This window comes from Aplosporella prunicola, assembly GCF_010093885.1.
Source record: "Aplosporella prunicola CBS 121167 unplaced genomic scaffold K452scaffold_5, whole genome shotgun sequence".
NCBI classification, from domain to species: domain Eukaryota; kingdom Fungi; phylum Ascomycota; class Dothideomycetes; order Botryosphaeriales; family Aplosporellaceae; genus Aplosporella; species Aplosporella prunicola.
The window spans coordinates 1,100,142-1,127,653 of NW_022983533.1; the positions used below are offsets into that span (position 1 = coordinate 1,100,142).

Genomic DNA, 27,512 nt, shown 5'->3' on the forward strand with positions numbered 1-27,512 from the left:
TTTTTTGCTCGTCTTCCGTTTTGGGATTGGCATCGTGTTGCTGGGTGTCTGGAGAAGCTGGGATGTAACACGATGCAGGCCGAGACTGCTGGGTATATATCTCCACACTTATAGGCCCAGTTTTGCGCATGTGAGGGCCTGCTTTTGTTGGTGCTGTTGTTGGGGTGGTGGTGGGTGCGTCTGCGGAGGGGTTTGTGTAGGCACGTGCGATGGCGAGCTGGGGATGGAGGTCGTGCAGGGAGGGGTGAGGAATGGGTGAGTGAGTGAATTAGTAAGTGGGAAGTGAGAAGTGACTACAGGAAGAAGATATCCTAAAAATTAGTTCGCATATCTATAATTATTAGTCTATATATATCTGTTTTTCTCTTATGTTACATCATATTATATTACTATTATTCTGTGCCTTCGCACTAATCACGTCTTTGTATTTGTGTAAGCAACTATGCTCGTAATAGAGCTCTTTTTAGAACTTACTGTTGAAGTTCAAATACTGGGAAAGGGGGAGAAGGAAAGATGTAAATAGAATTTTCTTTATGAGTAGGTCTAAAAGTAGGTAGAATAGTACTAAATAAAAAAAAAAAAATATATATACACCGAGAATCTTAAAAGCAATAATCCCGTATATTATAGACTTATTCTGCCTCCCTAGGTTTATTTTTCGCTAATTTAACTCTTTCTCTGCTCTCCTTCCTTATTTACTTCTAGTAACCCGGAAAACTATATCTCTTATCTTTACAACTAAGTTCTTAACATATATATACGCAGAATATAGAGCTTAGCGGTAGCGGATATTAGCGAATATATATTATATCATTACTCTATGCGAGCCTAAACCTCGCACTATAAAGAATAAATACTATATAAATAGGCTAACAACACTTTTGAAAACTAAAATATAACGTTAGGCACTATCTCACGAGGATATACTATCTGACGGAACTGAGGATATTAGGCTCTACGTGCTTAACATCCGAAACGCGAAGTAACTATTTAAGGAAATAAACATATTAGCTCTTCTCGCCATAACAACTCTAAAAATCCAGCTACCTTAAGAGACCTTATTAACATATTAGCTCGACGGTATACCTTATAAGACGAAACCGGAAGTTACATAGCAGAGGTTTTATAGCAAATTAACTGGTTACTATTAATATAAATATTACATAGAATCAGTAAAGTACCACGGTTAAACTATTACATTATAGCAGGCTTAGACCCTCCGAGTACCAGTAGCTACTAGATCCTACTATTTAAAGGGTACAGATAGTAGTAAAGGCGGGACCGCAAATACAGCTCCCACATCTACCAGCAATCCAATCGCAGAAGCTTATATGGACACCTTGGTGAGCTAGTATCCAGAATTCAACCACGATTCCACGAGAATTTCGGCATCGACGTTATGGGCATTCTAGGAAGACTAAGTTTCCAGAGCACACCATCTCCTTCACCTAAAGCTGTTTATCCGCACGATAGCCCAGAGATGAACCTCACCACACCAGAGTTACAACGCACTGCTTCAGCAGCCACATATGCCGAATACCACTACAAGAGTAGCGCGCAACTCCGGCCCTATAAACCTTACTTAGCTACTGTCGCTACTGCCGTCTTCCCAAACCGGTAACGTCTAAATTGTTCCACTCTAACACCTAGCACAAATCCAGGTGTCTTCTGGCATATAAATCAGTACCAGTAGCCCGCATTCCTAAGAACCGCCAATTATAGTTTAGTAGCTTTTATATATATAGATCAGTACGTCCCCTGACCGCTTAATAATATACCGTTAGCTTCACGTAAAGTAGCTACTAGACGTTAATATAGCCCCAGCTCTAAGCTACCCATAGATCGGAGCCAGTTAAAGCTGGTTTTACTTTTATACAGCGTTTTAGATCGACTGCCCCAACATATAGAGTAAGATTAGCACTCCGGATATTCTTAAACGAACACTGTATAAGACACTAATAAGAGAAGCTGCGCGGACGACAGCAAGATGGGAGCGGTTATTGTTGAGCCACACTAATCACGGCTCGAATGCGTGTGATGTGATGGTTGGTTGCGAAGAGTAGACAGAGCATTGGGTACTTTGAAGAGGGAACTACGCATACCTTGCATTGTCTCACTAGCTGCCTATAAGAGAGCGTAGTTCGTGGGGAAATGCTCACTGTTTACGGGCCGTACTCCGTCCTTTGCGTATAGCAAGTGAGCACATCACAACACCGTACACGCCAGCAGCATACCGTCGCCCAAACCATTCAGACATTTAAACACAACCCATACAAACGCCCCCTCCCCCCCACACAAAACCTACAAACCTACAACAACCCTACAACCTCGCCTTGACCTCCCCCTCCCCCTCCCCCTCATCACTACCCACAAACTCGACCCCCCCCAAAAGCGCCACCTTCCCCGTCTCAACCACAGACGCTCTAAACACCACCGTGCGGCCCCCCTTCCCCTCGCGCCACATCTCAACCTTAATGCCCTGGCCCGGCACAACCGTGCCTACGAACCTCGTCTTTATGCTCTTGACCCTGAGCTTCTCCCCGCTACCACCAGTACCACCACTACTGCCACCCTCCCCCGCAGACCCGCCCTCCCCACCCACCCGCCCCTCCACCGCCTCAACAACAGCCTTCACCGCAACCCCCATCGAACACAGCCCATGCAGAATCGGCTTTTCAAACCCGCCCACGGCCGCAAACGCCGGGTCGATATGCAGCGGGTTGCGATCGCCCGAGAGGCGGTAGAGGGCGGCCTGGCCCTCGGCGGTGCGTACCTGGACGACCTCATCCGCCGCCCTCTTCGGAACCTCATAGTTCCTGACCGCATGGCCCCTGCCGCCGTCCTCGACCCTGCGCCCCGCGCCCTCCGTGCTCGGTTTCCTCTCCCCGCCAAAGCCACCCGCGCCGCGCACCACGACCGTCATCTCATTGTAAAACAACTTCTTCCCGCTTTCCTTATCCACCGTCGTGGTCCCCGTGGTTATCACCGCGCTCTTCCCCTTGTCGACCACGTCGACCAGCTGCGGAAAACTCACCACCCGGGCTTCGGTGGGAATGCTAGCGCTCAGCAGCTCGAGGTACTGCTCGCCGTGCAGCAGCAGCATGGGGCTGAAGTTAGGCACGAGGTCTGCGAGGGAGAAGGGCGCGGACGCGTTGAAGGGTGGGATCACGCCCCAGGTGGGGAGCGCGCGGAAGGCGTCGTCGTTTTCGTAGATGAGGTGTTGGTCGCGCGGGGTGGCGCCTAGGCCCAGGTCTGTGGTGTGGTTGTGGTGGTTAGTATATGTGTGTGTGTGCGGATGTGTGAGAGAGGGGAGGAGGGGGCCCACTGTAGAGGATGATGTCCCGATCGTCGTAGGAGAACTCGGTGCCGCTGGCTTTGGCGGCTTTGGCGGCTGCGATGGCAGAAAGGTATTGTTGGTTTTCGTTCTCCTCGTCGGCGGCGGCGGCGGCGGCTTCTGCTGCATGGAATGTCATTATAAATAACTCGTGAGAGCAAAAGATAGACGCGGAGGTCGGAGCACGAAAGTACATCACATCTCAACCTCCGAGACGAAAAGAAAGGGGTATTGGTTTTATCATTCAGGTATCCCATACAAAAAGACTCCTACAAGAAGAACATACGTGCAGACAAACAAACAAACAAACACACCAAACCTAGAGCTTCGACTTACCCTCCTTGCGGCTCTTACTCCTATTCTCAAAGTTCGCCATGATGCTCTTCAAGCCCTCCTGCGTATCCTCAGGGTGATCGGCCCTGCCATCGTCAAAATCGCGAATCTTGTCCCACACCGACAGCACCGCCTCAGGCGTCAGGGGCACATCGACGGGGAAGCCGTGGCCGCCACTGCGCTGCCACCTCGTCTTGGCGACCCAGCCGCTGCCGACCTCGAAGAGGCCACCCGTTGGCGGCTTGGGCACGTGGTCGCTCGACAGCGCCACCACGAGCGGCGCGACGTAGTCGGGCTTGAACGCCTGCACCAGCTCCTCGGGCATGATGGTGCGCGTCATGTTGGTGCCCGCGTTGGGCGCAATCGTGTTCACGAAAATGTTGTACTTTGCGCCTTCGCGGGCCAGGGCGCGCGAGAAGCCCAGGATGCCGCATTTGGCTGCCGCGTAGTTGGCCTGGCCGAAGTTGCCGTAGATGCCTGACGTCGACGTCGTGTTGACGATGCGGCCGTACTTTTGTTTCAGCATGTATGGCCACGCTGCCTTGGTGATCTTGTACGTGCCGCGCAGATGCACGTTCAGCACAATGTCGAACTGCTGGTCGTCCATGTTGGCAAACGCCTTGTCGCGCAGGATGCCTGCGTTGTTGACGATCACGTCAATGCGGCCATACGCATCAATGACGGCCTTGACAACCGTGTCGCCGTCCTCGGCGGAGGCTTTGATGCCAATGGCCTGGCCGCCGAGCTTCTGAATCTCCTGGACAACATCATCTGGGTTCGCCAGGTCGTTGACCGCGACCTTGGCCCCGTACTTGGCAAAGAGAAGGGCATATGAGCGGCCCAGGCCGGCGCCACCGCCGGTGATGAGCACGACCTTGTCCTTGAAGTCCACCTTCTGACCAGGAGGGTTGCTGGGCAGCTTCTGTGCCTCCTCCAGCAGCTCCATAAAGTTCGCAACACCGTCGGGGTAGCTGGGCTCCGAGAAATCACCAACGTCCTTCCACTTCGCAAGCACTGCACCGGGAGTCATGCTGTCGTCGGCCCTCAGCAGGCCGCCCTTGGCGCGCTCCCACCGCAGCTTCGCGATATGTCCACCGCCAGCCTCAAAGATAGACCCCGTCTCAGTGGTGTTTGACGGGTGCACCAAAACGGCCACAAGAGGAACAATCCAGTCGGGCTTGAGGCTTTCGAGCATATCAGGCGGCATGACAGTCTCGGTCATACGGCTGGCGGCGATGGGAGCAATAATGTTGCAGAGGATATTGTACTTGTAGCCTTCCTTGGCTAGAGTTTCGGTGAAACCAACCTGGGAGAGCTTGGCGGCTACGTGGGTCAGCAGCTGTCTGGGAGATATCTTTGAGCGCTGTCCTCTTACCCGAATAGTTGGTTTGGCCAAAGCCACCAAAGAGTCCTGCGGCGGAAGCGGTGCTAATGACGCGGCCGTACTTTTGTTTCCTGAAGTGCGGCCATGCTGCTCTTGCGCACTGATTGTCCGTTAGCACCCGCGGCGTCCTCCCATACCTCGAAGTAAGTCAGACGCACCTTGTAAGCACCCTTGACGTGCACCTTCATGATAAGGTCCCAGTCATCGTCCTTCATGTTCTTAAAGCTGACATCGCGCAGGATGCCGGCATTGTTAATGAGCACATCGATGCGTCCAAAGCTCTTGATAGCCGTGTCGATGATGCGGTCTCCGTTCTCGACGCTGTCGTAGTTCGCAACAGCCTTGCCGCCCGCCTTCTTGATCTCGTCGACGACGACATCAGCAGCCTACAAGCAGTATATGTCAGCCCGGGTCGCCCGGCAAGCAGGATACCGCCCCTTCGCACCTTTGTCGAGTTGCCCTCGCCCTTGAAGGAGCCGCCCAGGTCGTTCACCACGACGTTGGCGCCCCGCGACCCAAAGAAGGTCGCGTAGGCCTTGCCCAGGCCGCCGCCGGCGCCCGTGACGACGACGGTCTGGCCGTCAAAACGGAGCTCCTCGCGGCCCTTGAGGCCGTAGGAGTTGTGCGCTTGCGATGCGGCCATGCTATGTGTGGGGTGTGTATGAGTGTGTGGGTGTATGAAGAAACAAGAAAACAACGGACGCGACGAAGGAGTCTTAACTATGGGGTATGGGGTATGGGGAAAGCAGCGAGCACGGGGAGTTTCAGCAGCACCTAGAAAGCCGAGCTCCAAAGCAGCGCGGCAGAGCAGCGTCACAGGGCCGAGGTAAAGCGCGGCAGCCGTTTGCAATTGGCGGGGGATCCTGCGGGGATCCTCGCGCACGTGACGCCCGGGGATATTTCACATGCCAGAGCGTCATCGTCACAAGCCAGAAAAATGGCAGACGACAAATCCGAGCACTGCATTCCCTTCATCCTCGCCCGCCTCGATGCCCATCGCCGCGCTCCGCGCCCGTCAGGCCAGCCCGCGCCGCCCTTCTTCATCGGCCTGAACGGCGTGCAAGGCGCGGGCAAGACGACTCTGGTAAGCAAATGTCGCACAACCACATACCTAGGACTGACACATCCTCCACGCACCCAGGTCACGACCCTCCACCGCACTCTCACCTCGCCCCCGCACTCGCTCCCCACCGCCGTCCTCAGCATCGACGACCTCTACCTCCCACACAGCGCGCAGCGCGCCCTCGCCGCCGCCCACCCCACCAACCCACTCGTCCAGCACCGCGGGCAGCCAGGCACGCACGACCTGGCGCTGGGCGCCTCCGTATTCGCCGCTCTGCGCGCACGGCAACCGACGCGCATCCCAGCGTACGACAAGAGCGCGCACGGCGGGCAAGGCGACCGAGCCGAGGAGGCGGCGTGGACAGCGGTGAACGCGGCGGGCGCGCCCACCGTCGAGGTCGTGCTGTTCGAGGGGTGGTGCGTGGGGTTTCGATCGCTGGGGGCGGGGGAGGTACGGCGGCAATGGGAGGACGCGGCGGCGAAGGCGCGCGCCGAGGACGAGGCGTACGCGGGCCGGCTGGGCCGGTTGGAGCTGCACAGTGTGGCGTTTGTGGATGAGCGGCTGAGCGAGTACGACGTGCTGACCGATGCGCTGGATGCGTTCGTGCATATTGATGCTGAGGACACGCAGTTCGTGTATCAGTGGCGCTTGCAGCAGGAGGCGGCGCTGCGCGCGGCCAAGGGGCGCGGCATGTCGGACGAGCAGGTCGTCAGGTTCGTGGATGGCTGTACGTCGGGCTTTTCGTTACTTGCGGTGCCGTGGTGCGGTTGTTGTTGTTGTTGTTGTTGTTGTTGTTGTTGTTGTTGCGTGCTAACACCTGCCTGTAAGACTACCCCGCCTACGAGCTCTACACCGACGTCCTCCGCGCCGGCATCTTCAAAGGCGACAAGGGGCGCCAGCTCCGCCTCGTCGTGGGCCGGGACCGCCGCGTCAAGCACGTCGAGCTGCTATGATAGAGAGAGAGAGAGAGAGAGAGAGAGAGAGAGAGAGAGAGAGAGAAAGAGGTAAGATGGAGCTGGCTGCGAGCTCCCGCCGCGCCAGCGAAGCATGCGGTTGTGCATTATGGGCGAGTGTATGTAAACACCTACAATGCCATTATCTCCAGAGCTCCGGATACTTTCTCAACCCACGTAATAGTATACCCATATAAAGTACAACTAACTCTTTACCCCTGGTACTCTCACAGCTTTATAACTTTCCAAGTACACTTTCACCCCTCCGCCTCTTTCATCCTTCTATTACTTCACACTCCTATACTCCCAACATCTACACCTCTACCCTCTCACATACTCTTACACCCCCGCACATATCCACCTCTCTAATCAACCCAGCGCCCACAACCCACAGCACCATAGCCTATCACAGCATTACTCCGTACCCACAGGTATAGTAGATCCCACTCAACACACAGGCAAGGGATAGGCAAGGTAAGTAACAGAACCATCCACAACCAAGCAAGAGCGCCAACCTCCGTGGTAGGAGCATCGCCAAGCATATACATATACATACATAGGCGAAGAAGACCGCGAGACCCCGCCCGTCCCGCATCCAACAGCGAACCAACTCTAGATAAAAACCGCCCCAGAGCTATCGCAGTTCCAAGCACGCGGCGGCAGCGAACGCGTGCACGGCGCCCAATTATTAAAGCCATTCTACGGAAACGATCTTGCGGAAGCGCATACCTAGGTATCGCGACTTCGAGCACGGAATACCTAGGTTTAAGGTTAGAGAAGGGTTGGAAGCGGGAGAGGCAAGCACGCTAAGAGGGTTGATGTCGCTTTAGGTGTATGGCGCAGGTTGTTGCGTGTACGGTTTAGGATATCCGGGTCCTGAGGCTACGGACTCTGGCTCTGGGTGGGCTCCGCTTCGTGCAAGAACGTGGTTCCGCCGCTGTCTGAACTACCTAGGTAGCGTTTCCGCCGTGTCTTCCAAAAGCCTCCGCAGTTCCAGGTATCAAACGCAACACATCAAAGCCAGAGCAGCAGTTAAGGAAGTCACTGTTACCACCAAAGCACGTCGTTTTTATCTCGTATTACTGAGCCACACATACACAAAGCGTGTGCCAGAAACCCGCACCCATGCACAGCACCCGAGCGCTTCTTCCCCCAAATCGGTCTGTTTGATACAGTTCGCAGCAGTCCAAGGCACGGAAATGCTAGTCAAGGCTCTGCATCGCTAAGGGGTTGGCCCTAGGTTTTACATGACCGGACTGCGTCGGGAGGGGTTGGCTTCAGTGTCCAAAACATGCGATGATGTAGGATTTCGCCATCCGCTGCCTCAGCAATACGAGAGAGCTTCTTGGCTTTCTATGTCGTCCTGGACAGCTGGTGTAATGTATCTCGTCGATGTGAGCGCTGGACACAATCTCCAGTAGGCAAGTGTCTTAGCGGTGGTCGAAAATGGTGTATTCGAATGCTTCCATGGCAAAGAGCCTATACCGCCTGCGGAACTCGATGCGTTGGGAAGACGGAAGAAACCATCGTCAGGCGCGAGGCTGGCATTGTATGCAAGACTCAAAAGGCGGAATTTAGCCTGCCGCATCAACTTCGTTGTGGCTGCACGATTTCTATACAACTCCGCTAAGCGTGTAGCGTAGATGGACGGTATAGACGAGTTCACCAAGCAACCACGTCGGTGGCCGCGGAGCCTGCCAAGAGCGCTATGTAAAGCTGAATGGTTCCATCGAAACTGGCCAAGTCGAATGCAAGCTGAGGATCGCCTGCCATCTTCTAGCTGCTCTTTTTTCGTACCTGTTACTGGACGGTCGCCTATGGGAGACATGCTTCGTTGCACGGCCTTCGATACAAGCTTTATCAGCCTAGCCATTGTTGCAATTATCTTTGGGTTGCAAATTGGCGTCGGATGCAGGCACCGACTTGACAGCTTTACGTACGGTCTGAAAATATGTCCGTCACATTTTCGGTAATGGATTGAAGAGTCCCGTCAGTTAGTCGTATCAATTGCCACAGGCTCGGCCCATAAGCTGGACGGTAGAAGAGTTAAAGCCGCAAAACCATCAAAGGCGCTCGTCCATTGACCATTTCTTGAGATTGGTCAATCATTGTCGCTGGCTCTTTTTTTGTGAGGGCTGTCTTTCGTCAAGTCTACCACTAAAGCTGCCTCGTCGATGAGACCTTCAGTAGCGAGTGCGTCTTCTTCATCCCAGCCGTACAACTCATCGGAACCGAGTTCGTCATCGGAATCTGCAACTTCGGCATAGCTCCGTTTGCTGGTCCGGACTGGTGCTGGAGACGCCAACGGTTGGACAGGCAGCTCCACGGATGCGAGAGAAACGTCTGACAGACCTGACTGTATTTGAGTTAGAACATCGTAGTTGACTGAGGTAAGAACCAGCACCGGGGATGTTGAAACAGTTGCGATTGAGGCAAGGTCCAGAAATGTTGAGACAACGAAAAAGGAGACACTCACGCGCTCGACAGTAAAAGGCACAATAGCACCTAGGCCATCTGGTTCTCCGAGTGCTATTCCGCCAGCCTTGACAAGACCGACGAACCTAATCCGCTTGCTTCTTTCTTCATCAACATCGGACAGTTTATCCTGCTCAGGAGGCCAGTCCCTAAATAGGACCATGCGATTTGCAATGCCATTGTCCCATTCCATACTAGCCATTGCAGGTACTAAGCCATGGCCCGAACCAAACCTCGTAACGACTTGGTTGGTTAGGAGAATTGTGATGTCGCGTACAGCCGCCATCTTTCCAAGTTTGGAGATCAGGTCGTTCATCACAGCATACCTACGTCCGGCTGCCCATCGCGCGTCGCTAGGCTTCGCCTTGGACGGGTCATTGGTGCGGGGATAAGCATTATCAAACAGTGTCGACAGGGAGTCGATCACCACTATGCTCGTCCCTGGCGGCGGAAAGGAGGGTGTGTGGATGCAGAGCACAAGCAAGTGTGCTAGTGTGTGAGTGGAGTAATGATGGAAATTACCCAACAGTTTATCCAAAGGAGTGCTCGTAGAAGCTGGCGCTGAAGAACTAATCCCGTTCCTGATATGGATTTGAGGTGTAGAGAGCATCTCCTTCAAGCGTGGCTTTGCGAGCGGCGCCCCCGCATCTGCGCAAGCAGTCAGACAGCCGTTGACAACCACGTGGCTTCTGTCCACCAGGAAAGCTTACCTATCCAAACGGCATGGGTGCCCGAATTGAGAACTGTTTTGCAAGCCTGAAGACTTGTTCCCCAATCTCAGCACAGTTCCCGCAAGTACTTTTGCCATGGCCCGGCTATGTCCCACCACTCTTGGGGAACGACCTACCCAAACACCGTCTTGCCCACTCCTGGAGGGCCATATATTTCCGTCACCTGCCCGCGACCAAGTCCACCGCGGATAGTGTTCGTTGCGGGCTGGCTTCCGAGGGCACGCGGAACGAGTTGCGCATCGAGTTGCGCAAGGCCGGTGGATATCGCTCGCGAACCCCCGCTCTTAAGTTTATGAAGTGCTTGCGACGCGGATACCGTTGGCAATCTGTCTGTGATAGTACTATGGTCAGTAGAGCCAGGATGAAAAAGTCTTGGTAGGCTTACGGGAAGAGGGAGTGTCGGAAGCGGCATTTGCGCCGTCTTGGTGAGCCATTGGGCGTCGCTATCGCAGCATTGGATGGTTTCTGGGCGAGTGGCGGAAAGCGTCAAGACATTTCCTTCCTCTTCCGGTGTCAAGGCACCAAAGACGTGGATGAAAGGCGCGTGCTCGGAGGGACGCGCTGCGCCGCGCGCGAGCGTGACATCAACGCCACGAGTCAGCAGCCTCACGATCTTCCCGAGCGATCCCTTTCCAACTCTCGGATCCTCCAACCACCAAACCAGCAACAAGTGGCATAATGGACGTGGAGAGCCGTCACCCATAAATTTACACGACAGTTGGCTGTCCCTACCAAGTCAGCAGTTTTTCCGGTCCGATCTTCTCCTTTTCTCTCTCTGCATTCAGCTCCCCCGAACCTCCGTTTTCGGATCTGTCTACTACTCTCGTTAAATCGCAATCTCATTCTGCAAAAATGGACTTCTTGGACTTTCTATTAGAGAGGTCGTCGACACTAGGTCAACTTTTCATTACCATTAATGTTGTCCTCATTCTGGCGGCCCTCTATCTCGATTTCCGTCGTAAAGACGAGAAACCCGAACCCCCAGCCGGCTGCACCAGACTCGGCATCGAAGAGCGCCAATCCAACTTGAGAGATCAGTTCGACAGCAAGTACAGCCGCGCATCATCATCCGATGACAGTGACGACTTCAAGGTCAAGGCGCTCTGCGTCTATCCCATCAAGAGCTGTGCCCCCGTGGAACTCGGCACTGGCGAAATCGTCCGTACGGGTATGAAGTATGATCGCCAGTTCGCCTTTGCGCAACTCACCAGTTCCGTTGCGCAAGACGGAAGCTGGAACATCAACCACCAATGGACCTTTGTCACCCAGCGACAGTCAGCGGAGATGGCCAAAGTCCGGGCGGAGCTGTGGGTGCCGGATCCTTCCTCGCCCACGTACTCGCCGGACGCGGAATATGTCAAGAGCGAGGGCTGCATTGTGGTGTCCTTTCCTTACACCGAGGACAAGCCTGGTTTTATCGACGCGGTGGAGAGATTGGGCTATTACATCCGCGCGAAGTTGTTCAGGCTGCCCGGCGTTGACATCAATGGTCCAAGGATATCGTTCTGCATCCCGTTCAACCCATCGGAAGACCGAATCAAGGCCAAGAAGTACCCACGCGAGAAGATGAAGATCTGGAACGAGTACCCGGAAGCTCTGAACATGGGCAGCGAGATCCCCTCGGAAATGAACGCGAAACTCAAGTATGCGCTGGGCATTTCGAACCAGCTTACTATCTTCCGCGTCGACCCTGAGCGCTACCGTGACGTCTTCCGCTGTGCGCCCAGGAAGGGTGCTGAAGTTGATTACCAGCCAGTTGTTGGATTGGCTGACGCCGTATGTCCGCTCCGTATATAAACGAGACCTAAAACTAACACGAATAGTATCCTCTCCATATCTTGAACCTTGCAAGTATACATGACGTAGCTTCTCGCCTGCCAAAGAAGACAAAGCTTGATGCCATTCGGTTCAGAGCCAACATATACAGTAAGTGGATCCTATAGTGGACAGAAGCTCAAGCCATCAGTTCACAACACACTCCAACACACCAACCACCCAACCACCGTCTCCTTCTCCTCCTTCTACCACCCCACCCCAACATGCAAAACTAACACCCCCAGTAACCGGCCCAGCGCCCTACGCTGAAGACGCCTGGAAGCGCATCCGGATTGGCACACAGCAATACCACGTTAGCTGCCGGACGGCGCGCTGCACGATGCCCAACGTGGACCCGACGACGGGGGCGCGCGACCGGCGCGAGCCCTACACCACCATGGCCGAGTTCCGGCGCATCGACCCCGGCGCGGGCAAGTTCCCGTGTCTGGGCATGCAGATGGTGCCGCTGAGCGGGGAGGCGGGCGAGATTTGCGTCGGCGACGAGGTCGGCGTCGAGGAAACGGGCGAGCATTGCTATATCCCGCAGGGGTCGGCGGCGTCGTTGTAGTTGTAGGAGAAAGAGGGTGATGGCTGGGGTGGGGTGAGGTGGATTTAGTGTGGGGGTTGTAGAGGTTTGTTTTGGGGTTTATACTGGCTGCGTAGATGGTTTGTTGACCGCAATATTAACTGTTAATCTTAGACGTGGGAGCTCACGGACCAGCCTGATCGGGGCAGGCATTCACAGTGCAACACTAGTTCGCGGATGCACTCGCTGTTGTGAGAAATTTCCTTGGCACTGGAGCAGATGGCGCGAGCAGTGGTCTCGGATACGTTCCACATTGCGGCAATCTTGGGGAAGGGCTCGCTGTAGAGGAAGCGGGAAGTGACGATGCCGGCACAGATGTGCGAGTCCACGGTTCCTGGATTGGTTTGGAGACTAGGCATCGTGAGGTGTAGGAGAGATTGGCTTCCCTCCTCTCCTGGCCTTGAGCTGTCGTCGTCGTGAACGTCGCCACGCACTGCCTGCTGCTGCGATGCATGCGCCGCGGGCGCCGGGTTTCCTGCTTCCTCGGCTGCCCCTGCTCTTGCCAAAGAAGCTGCTGACGCTATAGTTGCTGTCGTCGCCGCCGTCGTCACCGCTTCGTTCCTCGGCGCCGCAGTCGCACCTCCGGTCCCGGATACCATACGCCACTTAATCAGCATCGGGGGGCGTGAGGCTGCGGGGGCCTGGGAAGGACCATTCTGGGTGGGGTTGTCTTGCGGCTGGTCCTGCTCCATGCGTTGGGCGTGCGTTTCTCTCAGCGTCATTAGGCGCGCCTGAGCTGGTCGGACGGAAGTGTCGAGCTGTGAGTGGGGCTGGGGTTCGTGGCTGGTGTTGGTGAGAGGGATTGTGTTGTCGTCATCTTCATCGTACATCCCGACGTCGTTGATGATTGTTTCCTCTTCTCTTGCTGCTGATGCTAGCGTGGTATCCAGTGCTGGACTGCCGCCATATTCACGCTCGACATCTACACTCTCTTGGCCATTCCCGTTGTCTTCCGGAAGCCCGGATCTTCTTCTCGCTCGGTTTTCTCTCCTGTGTCTAGCTTCTTGGATGCGCTTCTGTTCCGCCTCATGGATGAGTTTCTGCTGTGCATCTTTCATGCGTTTGTATTCCTTTGACCGTTCGTCTAACGGATTATTGCGCGGTCTCCCCGCTCGCCTTTTTGGCGGCCTCCCCCCTTTTGGTTTGTCCATTCTAGCTAGCAGCGCAGTGAGGCTACTTAGTGAGGAGGGTGGATCTTCTGGCACCGTACGTATCTCTTTCTCCGCTCTCTCTGCTGGTGCCTCCTCTGCTACAGTCGCTGTCGTTGTCATTGCTTCACTGATTGTTACTTCGTTTCTCGGCGCTGCAGTCACGTCTCCAGTCCCGAATGTTATAGGCTGCTCGGGAGTACTGGCGACTGTGCACGCCTGGTCTGGTATAGCGACGCTCCTGGCGGTCGGGCTGAAGAGGCTTTCTTGAAGTTGTTCCTGCTCTATGCATTGCGCGGGCTCTTCCGGCTGTGATGTTAACGCCTGGTCTGGCGTGGGTGCGCTCCTCGCAGTCGGGTTGAATCCGTCTTGTTGCTCCTGCTCTACGTGTTGCGTGTGCCTTTTCAGCCATGGTCCCACGTGCGCGATATGTCTGTTTGCTGGATCGTTGTCTACTCAGCCCATGAGCCAATAACCACTGCTCCTGATTCCTTCCTAGCCACTTACCGTCTATAGAGACACTGGTTTGCCTCTTCTCTCGTAGCCGCGCCTGCTTACGCTGCTGATGCTGCTGCCGCTTCCTCTCTAACAGGGCGGGGTTTGTCTTTTCCTTTTCGTAGTAGTAGCGGCGGCGTAGCTCCTTCTTACGGCGGGCTCTCTCTTCCGGTGGTAGGCGCGGGCGGCAGGGCATTTTCGGCTCTCGTTGGCTAGACACGTCGTTGGCTTAAATTTGGGTTTCTCCGCTGCCTGCTAGCAATTGCAAAATTACTGTGCGCCATATGAGAATACCCTGTGTCGATGAGACTTTGAATTGACGAACTATCTTCCTTGCCCCCTGTTTATCTTCTTTGCTTTTTCCTTCCACTTGCCTACTCCAAGAAGGGTGGGAGCATTTTGATATATATATATATATAGCGGCACATAAATAAATACATTTATAGGAGTGCTGTCTAGCTATTTGAATTCAGACAGCTTAATGTGCATTTTGTCAACTACAGGACAAATATCTAAATTTGTGAGTGGTTCTGGTTAAACAGTAAAAGCAACACCATCACCACCCGCCAGCGACCCAGCGCGCCACAGCACCGCCACACCCCTCTCACACGAAGCCCCTCACCGTTGAGCCCCCCTCATCACATCCAACAGCCACCACATGCTCACAAACGCAGCCCCAAGCACGTATGCAGCATCGCAGGCAACCTCGGCACCGCTGCACCAGGCCACCAAAGAGATCCCAAACCACCGAGCCAACGCCGGGGGGTGATTTGTTGAGCCATGGCGTCACGGCGCGTGATGGGGCGCTGCCACAGGAAAGGCTGCCCCGCCATGCTGAGCAGCAACCCCACATGTGCAAAGTGGGAGAATACCGGCGTCAACAAGATCAGCCGGGCTTTTGCTTACTTAGCTTGACGTCTTCGTCCTCCGCCTACCTTTCTTGCTTCCACTCTCTCGCATCATCATCATCACTGCTTCTACATCTCCCTCCACACACATACACACACATAGGCGTCTTTGCGACGACTGCTTCACTCCTACTCTACCAACGTACCTAGCTTAGCTACACCACCGCAACCATGGTCTCCGCCGCGTTCAACAAGGCCTTCGACGAGTCGAACAAGCTCGAGAAGATGCCTGGCCAGGACGAGCTGCTTCAGGTATACACCCCAGCACGATGACGCAACGCGACGCATCGCACCGCATCGCAAACAGCACGCTAACACACCATTCCCACGACAGCTCTACGCGCTCGCCAAGATCGCCAAAGGCGAGGAAGTCGCCCAGGCCGGCATGTTCGACCTCAAGGTATGCTCCCCACGCATCCTCTCGCTCTCGCTCTTGCTCCATGCACCCACCCACACATGCACGCATCGCTAACCCCCGCGCAGGGCAAGGCCAAGTACAACGCCTGGAAGAAGGAGGTCGACGCCGGCGTCTCCGCGTCCGATGCCGAGAAGCGCTACATTGAGCTCGTCGAGACGCTCAAGGGCAAGTACGGCGTCAAGGCGTAGAGCCACCACCGTCAAGGCGTAGAACCGTCAGGGCGTAGAAGTCTATGTCTATGGCTACATACGTGGGAGGGTTTTTTCTTTGCGCGTAAGAGCGCTGTAGATGTAGGGGAGGACTACGGCGGCTCCACCTCTATATATGCTTGATGCGTCATGCATGATGATCATGATGGTTGGATCTTTGGCAATCCTTGGTGCGCTTTGCTGCGCTGTGCTGCCTTGCTGTGCTGTGTTGTGCTTGAATGTGCTTGTGAGGGATAATTGATGATAACGGATACTTGAGTATTTGAGGAAACATGCAGGGAAATGGTAAGCCATGTTGATGATTAGGTCTGTCATGAGCTGAGCTTCGTTGAACAGCGTCTCTGTCTCTATCCAGTACCGCGCCGTCCACGCATACAATCATACAAAACACCACCACCCCAACCACCACCACCACCCTAAAGAACGCGACACCACCGCTCCATGACCCTTTCCAACCCCGGCACACTCGGCGCAATCTCCTCCAGCGCAACATCGCACCTAACCATAGCGGCAGGCGCAACAGCCGCCGCAGCCGCTGCAGCAGTAGCACCCCCGCCAAGTGGCGCCTGCACAGGAACCAACAACTCGCACGCAACCAAGCGCTCCCACTCAGCCCGCGCAACGCCTCTCCCCCAGACCTTCGTCGCAGCGCCAGCAGCCAAGGCGCCGCCCGCTGCGCTCGCCGCTTTGGCCGCCCCCGCCAGCGCGCAGTACTCGGCGTAGGCCATGTTGAAGTTGCACAGCGCGGCGTCGTGCAGGATGTCGAGGCGGGCGGCCGCGATCAGCAGCGCGTGCTGCAGCGATGTCAGGTGCGGGAGGAGGGCGAGCTTCGAGTCGGGCGGGTGCAGGCTGTGCGTGCTGGTTGTGGGGGCGAGGGATGAGGCTGTCAGGAACGGCGTGCTGCGTGTCAGGTGTGCGAGCGGGATGTGCAGCGTTGTGAGGGCTGCGGGCACGGATTTGTTCGTGTAGTAGTGCGGGGCGAGGTGGTTGCTTACGAAGGAAGAGTCGGCGAAGAGGCGCTGGAGTTGTGTTAGTGGCGTTGATGCTGCACGTTGTTTTGTGTGGGTGACATACCGTGATAGAGGCGTTCCACTGGCTCAGGAGGTCTGCGCCCTGCGCCTGGCTTGCTTTCTTCCCCTTCGCCGTACCAGTGCCGGGCGACCGCGACAGCTTCGCGCACTCCTCGACACTCAAATCCTCTGCGTGCAAGGACAGCGAGGCTTTGCAAATTTCCTGGAAGGCAGTGAAGCTCTTTGCCAGCGAGAGATGGACGTAGCGGTGGCTAAATCGACTCTTGACGCGCTTCTCCAGCGACTCAGCGACGCCGATGCGCGTGGTGAGGCCGAGAACGGTGATGGGCGCCTTGCGTGACTGCGCAATGTCGAACAGGTTGTACAGGAGCGTCTGGCGCGGATGCGAGGCAAAGAGGTCGAACTCGTCCATGACGAAGATGACAGCCTTGGCCACTTCGTCTGACTCCTGACCCGCCAGCTCCGACGGGTGCGACAGCAGCGCCAGCAGCGTGGATAGCGTGTCTGCGTAGTTCTTGCCCAGACTGCTGTCATCCTCGACCTCCATTTCGCGGCCTAGCTGCCGCCAGATCTCGCGCAGGGCCAGTTTGTCGTCCGTGTGGACGAAGCCGTTAAGCCGGATTATGTGAAAGTCTTGCCGTTGCTCTTTGGAGAGCTCGGAGAGCACTCTGCGGACCAATGCGCTCTTGCCGCTGCCTCTGGCGCCGATGACGAGCATGGAGTTGCCTTCGCCGGCATTGATTGTTTGCTCGACAAGTTGGAAAACTTTCTTGTATTCGTCGTCCAATCCGACAAGAGGTGTGGGTCGTTTGCCAGTGATTCGGTCCAAGATGATGGTTTTTAATAGGGTCAGCTCGTCTTCCACAGGAGCCAGATCCTGTGTTTGTTCGATGACCTGTGGCGCAACATCCTCTTCCTGTTGTTTGCTGGTAGCGGCCTTTTTGTTGCGACGAGTTGGAGCCACGACCTCTTGTGCTACTTCCTCCTCCGCTTCAACGATGGGCTCATCTTCATTATCCACAAGCTTTGCAAGACTGGCTGGCTCAGGCTTCTTCGGAGTTGCTGAAGCCTCCTTCTTGGCTGGGGTCTTGTGCTTCGGTGACGCGTCTTTGCTCTCCGGTGCATCGATGGCAAGCTCGTCCGCGGTTTCATGATCCTCATCTGCCGCAGCCTGTGTGCGCCTTAAACGGGAGGCTCTGGCAGGCGCAGTTTTCGCTCTCGTTGCAGGTGCTCTTTTCACCTTGTTCTCAGTCGTAGCCGCTTTCCTTTTCCCCCGAACTCGCACTGGTGTGCGATCCGCAGAAGCTGCCTTCCCCGTGGCCTTGCCAGTATCTTCTGTCGCATTCCGCTTAGGCCGTGGCCGTGCCGTTGATTGCATATCCTGCACAGCAATCTCCGACAAAACTTCTTCTTGGTTTTCCTTCTCTGCTGATTTCCTTGAACCCTTTCTACCCGACTCCTTTGCATCTGGTTCCTTTGTTCCATTCGCCGCGGCGGGTCCCTTGCTGCGTAATTGCCTCGGTGCTGGCGCGAAAGCGCCATCGATATCATCGTACGGGTCGGTTACGGCTGCAGTGCTTCGAGATGCGCGGCTGCCGGTAGTTTTGCCTTGCGCAGGAGAATCGGTCTGCTCCGTCGCGGTCGAAAGCAAGCCATTGCGCCTTGTCGGTCGCCTGAGTCCGCCGGTTCTCACCTCGGTGCTGGTACTCGACGGGGCTTCATTTGTTGGGCTCAAGGCATCTTCGTCCGGTGAGCTGAGCTTTCTTCGTTTGGCAGATCGCGTAGACGCCATGGAGGTATTCGTACGGAGGGGTGTTTGTTATCCGTTATCCGATTTGCGCAGCGGTACTATAATTAAGCCAGCGAGTGTGCTGCGGATTGTTTTCCAAAATGGGTCATCGTGGGACAAGCTGGTGGGTGTTGATGTTGCGGTGCTGGTTGTTTACGGCGGAAGCTCAACCCAAAGAACCCTGTGCGGACGCGTCATAACCTCATCCATCTCTTTGTGATCATGAATCGCGTTAGGTATGATAGCTAGTGCTGCCCGTGAACAATACTTGTCACCGTGTTTTCCGACCAAATTATTGTCGCGCGCTAGATCGCGTCTTTGACCAGCGTCATCGACGGTCGCCACGCTCGGTATAACCTTCCACTCCATCTCCCACCAACGTACGACATGCCTTTACCATGGTAAACCCACAGGCAACTTCGGCGTCGAATAAAGTTGTCAGGAAGGGCAAGAGAAAGGCTCCGCAAGACGACTCCGTTGCAGAAGAAGCCTCAACTCAGAGTGTTCCCGCTCCAGGAACGCCCTCAAGCATCACTTCTACTGTCCCCACCAAGGCTCATGACGGGGGCAAAAAACCGCGCCGAACCACCAAGCCCAAGGCAGATGGATCGAAGCCAGCAAAGCTTCGTCGCAATGCCTCTTCCGCAGTTGTTGAGGCCACCGTACCGTGGCCGGCGCACTTTACGAAGCTGGCGCAAACGCAGAAAGCCTTGAACTTGGTGTACACCTTTTGCTGTACGCGGAAACATTTCGCTACAACACTGGATAACATCAAAAGTGCCGTCGAAGGACACATAAAGCGCGAGCTGCTGGTAGACGACATTGCCCAAATCAAGGCGCTGGTACCACGGGCGATCCACTTTGAGTATGTGGATGAGGCTATGCTGCAGGTCAACCTCATGGGCTCGGAAGACAATATAGCTGGGAAAAGAGCAAGGGAAAGAGAATTCGTCGTCGAAGAGGCCGCAGCACTTGCGGAACCCGAGCATAAAGAGGTACTTTTGTTCGAGTATGTCGATGGCGACTTGAAACGGCAGGTCCAGCACTCTAAAACTGGAGAGCCAACCAAGGCCACAAAAAAGCTCAGACAAGAAGACGTCAAGATGCCCGTCTTCAGCCAGAAACAGATGATGGGCTTGATCGAAAAGCGCAATACCAAGTTCACGTCGGCAGTGAACCAATTCTTGAACGACTGTGCAGAGTTAGAAGTTGATTCCGTGCAGAAACTTCAGGACGAGTCTGTTGCTTATATTCCTTTGCCCTCAGAAAGCCGCAGCACCACGCCGGCTCCGAATCAGGCCAAGCTACCTCCCACAATTCCAACAGAACGTCAATCGATCCCAGAGATTGTTGAGGAGATTAAATCTCTCGAATGGTATACGGGACAGATTGTTCCCGACGGCCACAGGGTCTTTGATCCACAGCAGCCTATCTATGGAGACCTGAATTTTGAGCTCTCGCAGAGCTTGGTAAATGCTCTCTACAACACCCGTAACATCACACAGCTCTATGCACATCAGGCCGAGGCTATAAACAACTTACATGCAGGTCACAACGTTATCGTGTCGACGTCTACCAGCTCAGGCAAGTCCCTTATTTATCAGATACCTGTCCTCCATGAATTGGAAAAGGACCCCAACACTCGAGCCATGTACATCTTTCCTACTAAGGCCCTAGCACAAGACCAACGACGAAGCCTCAAGGAGTTGCTGCGGTTCATGGAAGGTCTCGAAGATCTGGTTGTGGAGACTTTCGATGGCGACACTGCAATGTCAGATCGCAGATATATCCGGGACGAAGGTCGGATCATTTTCACTAATCCTGATATGCTCCACATCACGATTCTTCCTCAAGAGGAGGCATGGCGAACCTTTTTGCAGAACCTCAAGTTCGTTGTCGTGGATGAGCTCCACGTTTACAACGGTCTCTTTGGTTCGCATGTCGCCATGATTATGAGGAGACTACGAAGGGTATGTGCGGCGGTAGGCAACCGACATGTCAAGTTCATATCGTGCTCTGCTACTGTCGCCAATCCGGAAGAGCATATGAAGACGATATTCGGCGTCGACGAGGTCAAGCTCACCGACTTTGACGGGTCACCCTCCGGGAGAAAGGAGTTTCTTTGCTGGAATACACCTTTTAGGGATCCTGGGGACCCAACTTCCGGCAGAGGCGACAGTATGGCCGAATCTGCTAAATTGTTCTGCCAACTCATCTTGCGAGGTGTTCGGGTCATTGCGTTTTGCCGCGTTCGGAAGCAATGCGAAGCTCTGCTGGGTGCTGTAAAGACGGAATTAACCAGTCTGGAAAGACCAGAGGTCATGGCAAGAGTGATGGCTTACCGTGGTGGTTACACACCGCAAGATCGGAGGCTGATCGAAAAAGAAATGTTTGATGGAAAGCTCGTGGGGATCGTCGCCACCAATGCCTTGGAACTAGGTGTTGACATCGGATCACTGGATGCGGTACTTACGATTGGGTTCCCCTATACAATCGCCAACCTTCGGCAGCAGAGTGGTCGTGCTGGACGCCGCAACAAGGACTCGTTGTCCGTGTTGGTTGGCGACAGCTTTCCGACAGACCAGTATTATATGCAGAACCCGGACGAAATCTTCACCAAGCCGAATTGCGAGCTCCAGGTCGATCTTGAGAACATGTTGTGTTTGGAAGGACATATCCAATGCGCAGCCCACGAGATGCCCATCCGTCCTGAAGAAGATTCGAAATATTTCGGTTCGCTCCTGTCTCAAGTCGTCGTAGACCGTCTACGTAAAGATAACTACGGTTTCTATCACTGCAACGAGCGCTTTCTCCCTTACCCATCCAAACACGTAGCCATTCGCGACACAGAAGAGGACCACTTCGCCATCATCGACACGACCAACAATCGCAACATAGTGCTCGAGGAGATAGAAGCCAGCCGGGCCTTCTTCACCATCTACGAAGGCGGCATCTTCCTACACCAGGGCGACACATACCTCGTCAAGGAATTCTCGCAGGAGCGCATGCTCGCCAGAGTGGAGCGGGTCAAAGTCGACTGGACGACGCAGCAGCGAGACTTCACGGACGTGGACCCGATCGAAACGGAAGCCATCCGACGGATACCGCAGTCACGGTCGCGCGCCTTCTTCGGCCCCATCCGCATCACGCAAGTCGTCTTCGGGTTCTTCAAAGTCGACAAGCGGCGGCGCATCCTCGACGCCGTGCAAGTCGACAACCCGCCCATCGTGCTGCACTCGAAGGGCATGTGGCTGGACGTGCCCAAGCGCGCCCTCGACATCCTCGCCTCCCGCCGCCTGCACATCGCCGCCGCCATCCACGCGGCCGAACACGCCGTGCTGGCGCTGCTGCCCAGCCTCGTCATCAGCACCCCCGGCGACGTGCGCACCGAGTGCAAGAACCCGCTCAAAGAGTTAGTCGCGCGCGAAACGGCACGGAAACGCCCCGCCCGCCTCACGTTCTACGATGCTCGTGGCGGCGCGCAGGGCGCTGGCATCTCCGCCCGCGCCTTCGAGTTCGCAGATACGTTGCTGGCGCGGGCGTGTGCGCGCGTGCAGGCGTGCGCTTGCGCTGATGGCTGCCTCGAGTGCTGCTGCGATGAGCACTGCAAGGAGGCGAATGTCGTGGTGAGTAAAGCCGGGGCGGGGGTGGTTCTGATGGCGCTGTTGGGCCGGGCGGACGAGATTGATGTTGAGGCGTTACCGTGGGGCGAGGAGGAGCGCGTTATGGGTGGTGTGGAGACGATTGTTATGGCTGAGGAGGTGCGGCCGAGGGCGGGGGTTAAGATTGAGGAGGTGGGTGTGAAGAGGGAGGGGGAGGGGGAGGGGGAGGAGGAGGGTGGTGTTGTGGATGTTGATGGGGATGGGAGAGCGGAGGAGACAGTGGAGGTGCTGGTTAAAGAGGAGCCGAGAGAGGAGGGGGCGGAGGTCTAGGTATTGTAGTATTAAGCTGCCATCCAGTCACCACTCGTAGAGCCTATCAAATATTTACATAACAGCTATATCCTGATGGCTCATCCCGCCCATCATCCCAGCCATCTCACACTCCCTTAGTACCTACCTCACGCACCCCACCCCTGCCAAACACAGCCCTTCACATCCACGCCCTGATACTCCCGTCCGGGACACCACGGCTCGTCGGTCTCCGAGTACGCCGCCAGCGGGACATCATACGGCGCGCGCCAGCCGACAACGACACTTGCCCTTTTCTCTGCGCTTTCTCCACCCCTGCTACCACTGCTACTACTGCTACCACTACTACTACCACCACCTCCTCCTCCTCCGCGTCCACCACCCTCGCCATCATCGTCAACGCCGCCAACGTCACCAGCGCAAGGCACGTTCCGCCCAAACACAGGCACCATAGCCGCGTCCGCGCCATCGCGGCTCCACAGCGCCGGCCACAACACAACGCCGATCTCGTAGCTGCAGACGCGGACGTCCTTGCCCGTCTCGTCTTCGTCTTCACTGGCTTTCTTCGTGTTTCTGCTGCTGCTGTTGCTGCTGCCGCCAGACTTCGGCTTCGGAGCCGTAGGCAGCGCGCCCCACGCCTGCGTCGACAGGTTCGCCGACGTCAGCAGCGCCCACTCGACGCGTTGGTGGTGGCTGCCGCCCGAGACGCGCGTGTACGTCTTGATGTGCGGGGCGGCGGGGCCGCGGAGCGCTGCACCGCTTCCTCTTCCTTCTCCTCCTCTTTCACTGCTACCAACAGCACCGCTGATACCGTTACTGCCGCCACTGCTGGGCGGCGTGGCGAGTTGTGCCGCAGGCTGGCCTGCCCACCTACACATCATAGGCCGTAGATACGCGAGCTGCTTCATCTGCGCCGCGCTCTGGGCTTTGAGGTGGATGCTGGCGCCGCTGGCGTAGCCATCGAGACTGGTGCGGACTTCGTCGGCTGTGGGCCAGACGATCTTGAGGCGCGGCGGTGGAGGTGTCGGAGTCGCCATAGTTGACGTTGGTGCCGTTGGTGCGTGGCTAGAGAGCACGTTGTGGAAGTGGCGCAGCCAGGTGTCTGTCTGGCCGAGGGTGGCGATGGAGGAAACTTGCGCTATGACGGAAGAGCTGGAGGGAGAAGAGGCAGAGGAAGATGCATCGCAGATAGGAATGCAGCGCAAGACCTCGCGCAGGCCAGGCCAGCCCCAGCTGGTGTGCGCGGCGGGATCGCACTCATCGAGCTTCACGCGGGAGGGTGTACTAGCGACAAGGGCGGCGCGCACGGCCGAGAAGTCGTACTTCTGAAGTTGTTGGCGCAGTGGAAGCGTTCTGCGCCCGTATGCGGCGAGGTAGCGGAGGAGGTCAGTTTGGAAGCGGGCGCCGCTACCGATGGGGTGGTGGGGGCGCGAAGGCGGAGGGGGTTGTTGCGTGCTGCTGGGCGTTGGAATGCTGGTTTTGGCACTGTTGGGGGGTTTGGACAGCAAGGGGAGGAGCGGGGAACGCCATATGGCTTGCGTAAGGTTACGCCAGTCTTGGCGGATCATGTTTGCTGTGTGGATAATGACTTGTGCGCTGTCGTCATGGCGGAAGAGGACCATCATTTTGGAATGATGGGTGCCGAATGGTTCGGGCATGTAGGCTTGGATGACTTCGAGGTTGGGGTACCGTTTTTTGGATTCCTATCAAGGGTGTAAGATGGTATGACAGACTGGTTACTGCTTCTCAATAAAGAGAATCACCGATCTCTTGGAATGATCGGGCAAGGAAAGTATTGAAAGAGAGGGTAGGAAAGAAATCGCATGAAGCCAACAACAATGGTAATGACGAATGTGAGAAAAAGGACATACCTCAAGCCTCACCCACTGCGGATCCTCCTTCCTCCAAGTCCCATGGACAACCTTCAGCCTAACCATCTCCCTAACATCGGGATCCAGGTTCTCCATAATAAAATCCACATCAATGGTGTAGTTGAACTGCCAACACTCGGCAATCATCGGATCACAGAGGATATCCCCCAAGCTCACGGTATCCCGATTCGCTGCCGCAGGCAAATCACGGATCCGCGTCAACTCTATCGGCGAAGACACGAACTCCGTCTCGCCCAGCGGCGCTGGAATCGCTTCCTCAGCCTCGCTCTCATCTGCTGTCGTGCTCTCCGCATCACTGGCACCATCTCTCGTCGCAGCTTCAGCATCCTCGTCGCAGATTGCTGCGCTCCCAGCCCGCGCAGGCGGATTGATATCGCGTACAAAACTCGTCAGTGAAGCAACCGCGTCGGTAGCAGTAGCACCATCAGCTACTCTCGCGCGCTTAGCAGGCCGCCCAAACCCAGCATCAAGGTCGTCACTATCGTAGCTGCTGATGCTGTCGTGGCGAGAGTGCGCCATACTTCTTGTTGCGCGAACTGAAACAGTGACAATTGCAGGACGAGAGAAAAAACGGAAACAGTTGCCTCGCGAATGCGCGCAGAGAGAAAACAGGTACAAGACTGCTGACCGAGAGAGAATACGTGTACCAACGCTCATCAACACCCTCGTCGTTATAGCCAGGACCTAGAATGTTACTAAGGCCGAGAGTGAGTCGCCAAGCCACTAACTGCCGTGCCTTTGTTTGGCATCTGTCGTTTAGTGTCTGGGTACGTTGATCCAGGGCCGCTACCGCTCTCTTCTTGGTTTGCCGTATGCGTTTGTTCTTTGGCGCAGCAGTCGCCTGCGTGCAAGTTTTGTGGTCAGAGCGACGCTAGAATAGGTGAGAAAACGGTTGTGGATGGTGATTGGTGAGTGCTGGGTGACAGGTGCCGAGCACGTGGAAAGTGACGGGCACTTCAAACATCCATGACCCCATCCTTCCTTCCATCTCATCTCCCTACGTCACCGCCACTGAAAACAACCCATCTCCTCCCACCACACCTCGCTGCAACCACATCGACTCACGTCATTTCGAATCACGCATTGACAGGATAGATGAAGATGAAGTCACTAGGTAGTGACGATATCAGCAATTTACTACGTTAAGTAACCAGTTGTGCCCATTAAGTTGATCTTTTTCCCCGATCAACTCGCAGACCCATTCAATTCTACACTAGACCGCCGCTTACGGGGAATAATGCTTCCCGTTTTCTCGACCCATCGAGCTCCATGTCCTTTTTGAAACGCCAGTCTTCGAATAAAGATAGAAAAAGCAAAACCTGAGACCGCTGAAACGCAAGATGCTCTACCCGTCATCGGGCCCTTTTGTTGTTTAATGGAAGTGTTTATGCCGCGCCAGCGCTGACAATGGGCTGCTGCACCTTCGTGACCTGGGCACCGGCGCGGACAACCCTGTTGCCGTTCTCGTCCTTGACGTACTGGACATCCTTGTTCTCGCGGTTGGCGCGTTTCCAGATCTCAACCTCGCAGCCGCCGCGGATGACGCCAACACGCATGGTGGAAAGCAGGTTGTGAGCGGCGTTGGAATGGTCGTAGACACCGCCGTTAAACATGGCAGTGGCGTCCTTGCCGAGACCGGCCTTGATCATAGCCTTACCACCGGGGTGGTCCTGGATGAAGTCGGTGACATCGTGGACCACACCAGCAATAGCAACAAGGCCACGGCCGTTCTTGCACTGCTCGACGTAGTCGTCCCACTCCATGACGGGGAGCTGCTCGAGGGGAACACCCCAGTCGAGCTGAGCACGCTTCTGGTCGAGCTTCTTCTGCTGCTGCTGGAGACGGCCCTTCTCGATTTCGTTGGCACGGAACTGCTTCAGGTCGTAGGCAAGGCCAAGCTGCTTCCACATCCAGATGGACCACTTGGTAGGGTCGTACTGGTGCCACTCGATGGCATTGCGGTAGTCGCTGGGGAACTCGTGGTGGAAGTTGTGGTAACCCTCACCCAGGGTGACCAGGGCGGTGATGACGTGGTCACGGGGAGAGTTGCGGTCGTCGAAGGGCTGGTCACCAAGCCAGTGGGCGAGGGAGTTGACACAGAAGGTGGCCTGCTGGACAAAGAAGATGCGGAGGATACCGGCGTAGATGAAACCGCCCATCCAGTCGCCCCAGCCGAGACCGGCAACCATGGTGGGGAAGACAAGACCCATGAAGAGGACGACCTTGATGTAGTTCTTGTGCTGCCAGACAACGACAGGGTCATCGTTGAGGTCGGAGATATCAGTACGGCCAATGCGCTTAGGGTTCTGCTTCATGATCATCCAGCCAAGGTGGGAGTACATGAGACCCCTACCAACAGGTTAGCAACAACTTCATGTTTAGTCATGATTACATCAACTCACTTGCGAACGGAGTAGGGGTCTTTGTCGGTGTCAGTGTACCGGTGGTGAGCGCGGTGGTCGCGGGACCACCACCTGATGGAGCCTTCGACGGCTCCACCACCAACAGCGGCAAGGAAGATCTTCAGAGGCAGGGAAGCCTTGTAAGAGGTGTGGGCCCAGAGACGGTGGTAGCCGGCAGTAATGCCAAGACCAGTCCAGTAGTAGTACAGGACGGACCAGAGGAGCGTCTTGAGGGTAAGAGGAGTCCAGAGAGCGGCGATAAGGCCCATCAGAGGAATGCCGCCGATGAAGAAGACGTTGAGCCAGTTGACGTGCTTGAACCAGTTCTGGCGGGTCATGGGGTACTCGGTGATGTGCTTCTTGGTCGGATCGTACTTGGAGTTGCGGTTGGGCTCGGAAGACTTGGCCATGGCGGAGGCCTGGTTCATGAACTCAGGCTTGATGGCCGCTTCGCCGGCAGCAGGCTGGTGAGAAGGCATGGCGTGCGTTGTCCAAGAAGATGTCCTGAACGAACGGGCAGCGCAGGGGATGGGGGAAAAGGACGGGTGGGTGGGGGAAGAAGAGAAGGCGGGGATGCAAGTTTATATTATTACAAGCAATGCTCGGGCGGTCAAGCGAAGGCAAGAATCGAAGTG

At 55.7% G+C, this 27,512-nt stretch overlaps 11 protein-coding genes across 11 annotated transcripts; 4 read left to right on the top strand and 7 right to left on the bottom strand.

Moving 5' to 3' along the window:
• Window positions 1-2,320: 2,320 nt before the first annotated feature.
• On the bottom strand, window positions 2,321-5,810 carry K452DRAFT_265993 (uncharacterized protein; the record flags this gene model as incomplete). Its single annotated transcript, XM_033538770.1, has 7 exons — window positions 5,497-5,810; window positions 5,210-5,437; window positions 5,043-5,151; window positions 3,671-4,990; window positions 3,326-3,457; window positions 2,615-3,252; window positions 2,321-2,536 (listed from the first exon to the last, which is right to left on the bottom strand). The coding sequence occupies exons 1-7, from the start codon at window positions 5,692-5,694 to the stop codon at window positions 2,321-2,323; spliced, it is 2,841 nt and encodes a 946-aa protein (XP_033400956.1). The 5' UTR covers window positions 5,695-5,810.
• Window positions 5,811-5,988: 178 nt separating this feature from the next.
• K452DRAFT_245013 (uncharacterized protein) lies at window positions 5,989-7,124 on the top strand (the record flags this gene model as incomplete). The annotated part of the gene is made up of 3 exons (XM_033537966.1): window positions 5,989-6,135; window positions 6,193-6,841; window positions 6,943-7,124. The coding sequence occupies 3 exons, from the start codon at window positions 5,989-5,991 to the stop codon at window positions 7,065-7,067; spliced, it is 921 nt and encodes a 306-aa protein (XP_033400957.1). The 3' UTR covers window positions 7,068-7,124.
• A 1,267-nt stretch (window positions 7,125-8,391) lies between these two features.
• K452DRAFT_306153 (uncharacterized protein) lies at window positions 8,392-8,940 on the bottom strand (the record flags this gene model as incomplete). Its single annotated transcript, XM_033542961.1, has 1 exon — window positions 8,392-8,940. The coding sequence occupies one exon, from the start codon at window positions 8,938-8,940 to the stop codon at window positions 8,392-8,394; it is 549 nt and encodes a 182-aa protein (XP_033400958.1).
• Window positions 8,941-9,168: 228 nt separating this feature from the next.
• On the bottom strand, window positions 9,169-10,707 carry K452DRAFT_324951 (uncharacterized protein; the record flags this gene model as incomplete). Its single annotated transcript, XM_033544738.1, has 5 exons — window positions 9,169-9,423; window positions 9,544-10,190; window positions 10,253-10,305; window positions 10,390-10,603; window positions 10,659-10,707. The coding sequence occupies 5 exons, from the start codon at window positions 10,705-10,707 to the stop codon at window positions 9,169-9,171; spliced, it is 1,218 nt and encodes a 405-aa protein (XP_033400959.1).
• Window positions 10,708-10,921: 214 nt separating this feature from the next.
• K452DRAFT_266000 (uncharacterized protein) lies at window positions 10,922-12,798 on the top strand. Its single transcript, XM_033538771.1, has 3 exons — window positions 10,922-12,049; window positions 12,097-12,199; window positions 12,334-12,798. The coding sequence occupies exons 1-3, from the start codon at window positions 11,126-11,128 to the stop codon at window positions 12,654-12,656; spliced, it is 1,350 nt and encodes a 449-aa protein (XP_033400960.1). The 5' UTR covers window positions 10,922-11,125; the 3' UTR covers window positions 12,657-12,798.
• K452DRAFT_343865 (uncharacterized protein) lies at window positions 12,703-14,513 on the bottom strand (the record flags this gene model as incomplete). The annotated part of the gene is made up of 2 exons (XM_033545414.1): window positions 12,703-14,262; window positions 14,330-14,513. 2 exons carry the CDS (start codon window positions 14,511-14,513, stop codon window positions 12,785-12,787), a joined length of 1,662 nt encoding a protein of 553 aa, XP_033400961.1. The 3' UTR covers window positions 12,703-12,784.
• A 733-nt stretch (window positions 14,514-15,246) lies between these two features.
• Window positions 15,247-16,045, top strand: K452DRAFT_316331 (uncharacterized protein). The gene is made up of 3 exons (XM_033543954.1): window positions 15,247-15,477; window positions 15,560-15,625; window positions 15,709-16,045. The coding sequence occupies exons 1-3, from the start codon at window positions 15,397-15,399 to the stop codon at window positions 15,829-15,831; spliced, it is 270 nt and encodes an 89-aa protein (XP_033400962.1). The 5' UTR covers window positions 15,247-15,396; the 3' UTR covers window positions 15,832-16,045.
• Window positions 16,046-16,140: 95 nt separating this feature from the next.
• K452DRAFT_316332 (uncharacterized protein) lies at window positions 16,141-18,800 on the bottom strand. The gene is made up of 2 exons (XM_033543955.1): window positions 16,927-18,800; window positions 16,141-16,871 (listed from the first exon to the last, which is right to left on the bottom strand). The coding sequence occupies exons 1-2, from the start codon at window positions 18,673-18,675 to the stop codon at window positions 16,269-16,271; spliced, it is 2,352 nt and encodes a 783-aa protein (XP_033400963.1). The 5' UTR covers window positions 18,676-18,800; the 3' UTR covers window positions 16,141-16,268.
• Window positions 18,801-18,996: 196 nt separating this feature from the next.
• On the top strand, window positions 18,997-22,604 carry K452DRAFT_316333 (uncharacterized protein; the record flags this gene model as incomplete). Its single annotated transcript, XM_033543956.1, has 1 exon — window positions 18,997-22,604. The coding sequence occupies exon 1, from the start codon at window positions 19,071-19,073 to the stop codon at window positions 22,602-22,604; it is 3,534 nt and encodes a 1,177-aa protein (XP_033400964.1). The 5' UTR covers window positions 18,997-19,070.
• K452DRAFT_356532 (uncharacterized protein) lies at window positions 22,592-24,994 on the bottom strand (the record flags this gene model as incomplete). Its single annotated transcript, XM_033546056.1, has 2 exons — window positions 22,592-24,286; window positions 24,455-24,994. 2 exons carry the CDS (start codon window positions 24,992-24,994, stop codon window positions 22,733-22,735), a joined length of 2,094 nt encoding a protein of 697 aa, XP_033400965.1. The 3' UTR covers window positions 22,592-22,732.
• A 723-nt stretch (window positions 24,995-25,717) lies between these two features.
• On the bottom strand, window positions 25,718-27,412 carry K452DRAFT_284640 (uncharacterized protein). Its single transcript, XM_033539977.1, has 2 exons — window positions 26,878-27,412; window positions 25,718-26,824 (listed from the first exon to the last, which is right to left on the bottom strand). The coding sequence occupies exons 1-2, from the start codon at window positions 27,354-27,356 to the stop codon at window positions 25,861-25,863; spliced, it is 1,443 nt and encodes a 480-aa protein (XP_033400966.1). The 5' UTR covers window positions 27,357-27,412; the 3' UTR covers window positions 25,718-25,860.
• Between the last annotated feature and the right edge of the window lie 100 nt (window positions 27,413-27,512).